The sequence below is a fragment of the Geospiza fortis genome, unplaced genomic scaffold (genome assembly GCF_000277835.1).
Source record: "Geospiza fortis unplaced genomic scaffold, GeoFor_1.0 scaffold128, whole genome shotgun sequence".
Taxonomy (NCBI): domain Eukaryota; kingdom Metazoa; phylum Chordata; class Aves; order Passeriformes; family Thraupidae; genus Geospiza; species Geospiza fortis.
Genome location: NW_005054420.1, coordinates 715,081 through 716,829, shown reverse-complemented (window position 1 = coordinate 716,829; position 1,749 = coordinate 715,081). Strand labels below are relative to the sequence as shown.

General features: G+C 38.6%; 1 protein-coding gene across 1 annotated transcript in view; it reads left to right on the top strand.

Annotated features, from left to right (window-relative positions):
* The window catches only part of IL5RA (interleukin 5 receptor subunit alpha), an 11,712-nt gene that overhangs the window by 1,109 nt on the left and 8,854 nt on the right, over window positions 1–1,749 (top strand). Inside the window, exons 5-6 of the mRNA XM_031061633.1 lie at window positions 623–755; window positions 831–1,021. Of these exons, the coding sequence (XP_030917493.1) occupies window positions 623–755; window positions 831–1,021 (324 nt within the window). The remainder of the gene's footprint in view (window positions 1–622; window positions 756–830; window positions 1,022–1,749) is intronic.

Sequence of the window (1,749 nt, the reverse complement as noted above, 5' to 3'; positions counted from 1 at the left end):
GAGTACAATCTGGAGGTGCAAAATGTCAACAACACCTATAAAATTTTCTAACAATGCCTTGCTAAGGCTGAGTTAACCTAGCATGGTGCACCTAGGATATTGCTGCCTTGTTCCACATGAAATACACAGGGCTGTGTGGCACAGCTTTACTCACTGCTTGGGAATTGCATCCTTCCCAAGCCACAGAGCTGTGTGATGGGGAGGGGAATTGTATGCAATAGACACAGCTACAGTGGCCCAAACTGGAATTAAAAAGGAAGAAAATTAGATGTAACAGACACAGCTACAATGGCTCAAATTGGAATCAAAAAGGAAGAAAATTAGATGTAACAGACACAGCTATAAGGGCCCAAACTGGAATCAAAAAGGAGGAGAATTGGATGCAACAGACACAGCTATAATGGCCCAAATTAGATGCAAGAGACACAGCTACGATGGCCCAAACTGGAATCAAAAAGGAAGAGAACTGGATGCAACAGACACAGCTATAATGGCCCAAATTAGATGCAAGAGACACAGCTACGATGGCCCAAACTGGAATCAAAGTGTTTTAGCAACAGGAACTTGTTATGATTTTTGCAGTGAGGTTTTCTTTCTGCTCTGTAATTCCTTGCCTCTCCAGGTGCTGCAGAGACCTCTGTCACCAACCTGTCCTGTGTCACCCATGTCACCATCCCTGGCAATGTCTCTCTCCATTGCAGCTGGCTCCCTGGCCAAGGGGCTCCAGAAGACACCAAATATTTCCTGTTTTACAGGTTGGTGTTTGCTGCTTCTCCAGCCAGCAGGGAATTTATTTAAGAACACCTTGTCTCACCAGCATTTTAATTTAGGTATGAGACACACACAGAGGAATGTCCCACTTACAGCAAAGACAAGTGGAGCAGGAATATTGAGTGCAGATTTTCAAGTACTCAGATTCAGCCTGGTGAGATTGACAACCTCATTGTCGTTCACATTAATGGCTCCAGCAAACGTGCTGCAATCAAGCCTTTTCAGCAGCTATTTAACCAAAATGCCATTGGTGAGTAGGAATACATTAAAAAAAATATCCAAAATGTCTGGCAGGATTGTCAAAATGTGAGGAAGCTCTGTTGGATTGAGTGGTTCTTGATGCAGGTGAAAGGATGTGTTGATTTTGTATAGTCATCTTAAGGGAATTGGAAGAAATAACTGGATTGTTTTAGCTAAATTTGATTTTAACCATCTATTAAAAAATATAGAATTGCAAAGCTAAAAGCTAGTAAAGGCAATTAGTTTTCTGTTTGTTAGCTAAAGCATTATTTCCAATATTAATTTTCAGTTGATTTAGTCAATATACTTTAAAACACTGTTTTTATTACCCTTAATTTTGCAGCCTTCCTTTAAAAGGAGTGAGACACATGGTGTTCAAGTTAACCCTGTCCTTAAAGGAAGGCATTAGAGTCTGGAATAAAAGGGAATATCAGCCATGATTGTCTATCATCTTTCATCCACACAAATAATTTACTTTCCTGCATTAGTTCCATACCTTTTTCTTTTTTTAAACAGATAACAGTTCTCATTTTCATGACTTCACTAAGAGAAAAAATCACAAAATGTCTTTGTAGAAATCATCCCCATAACAGCAGCTGAATTCCTTTGAATTTTTTCCATTTTTCAATAACTTTCCTGGCTACATCTGCATTTTCTTTTTTCCTGGAAATGAAATTTTTCTAACTATTCTATCATTAATTTAATCCTTCTGTAGAAATTAATTTAATAAATTCCTCT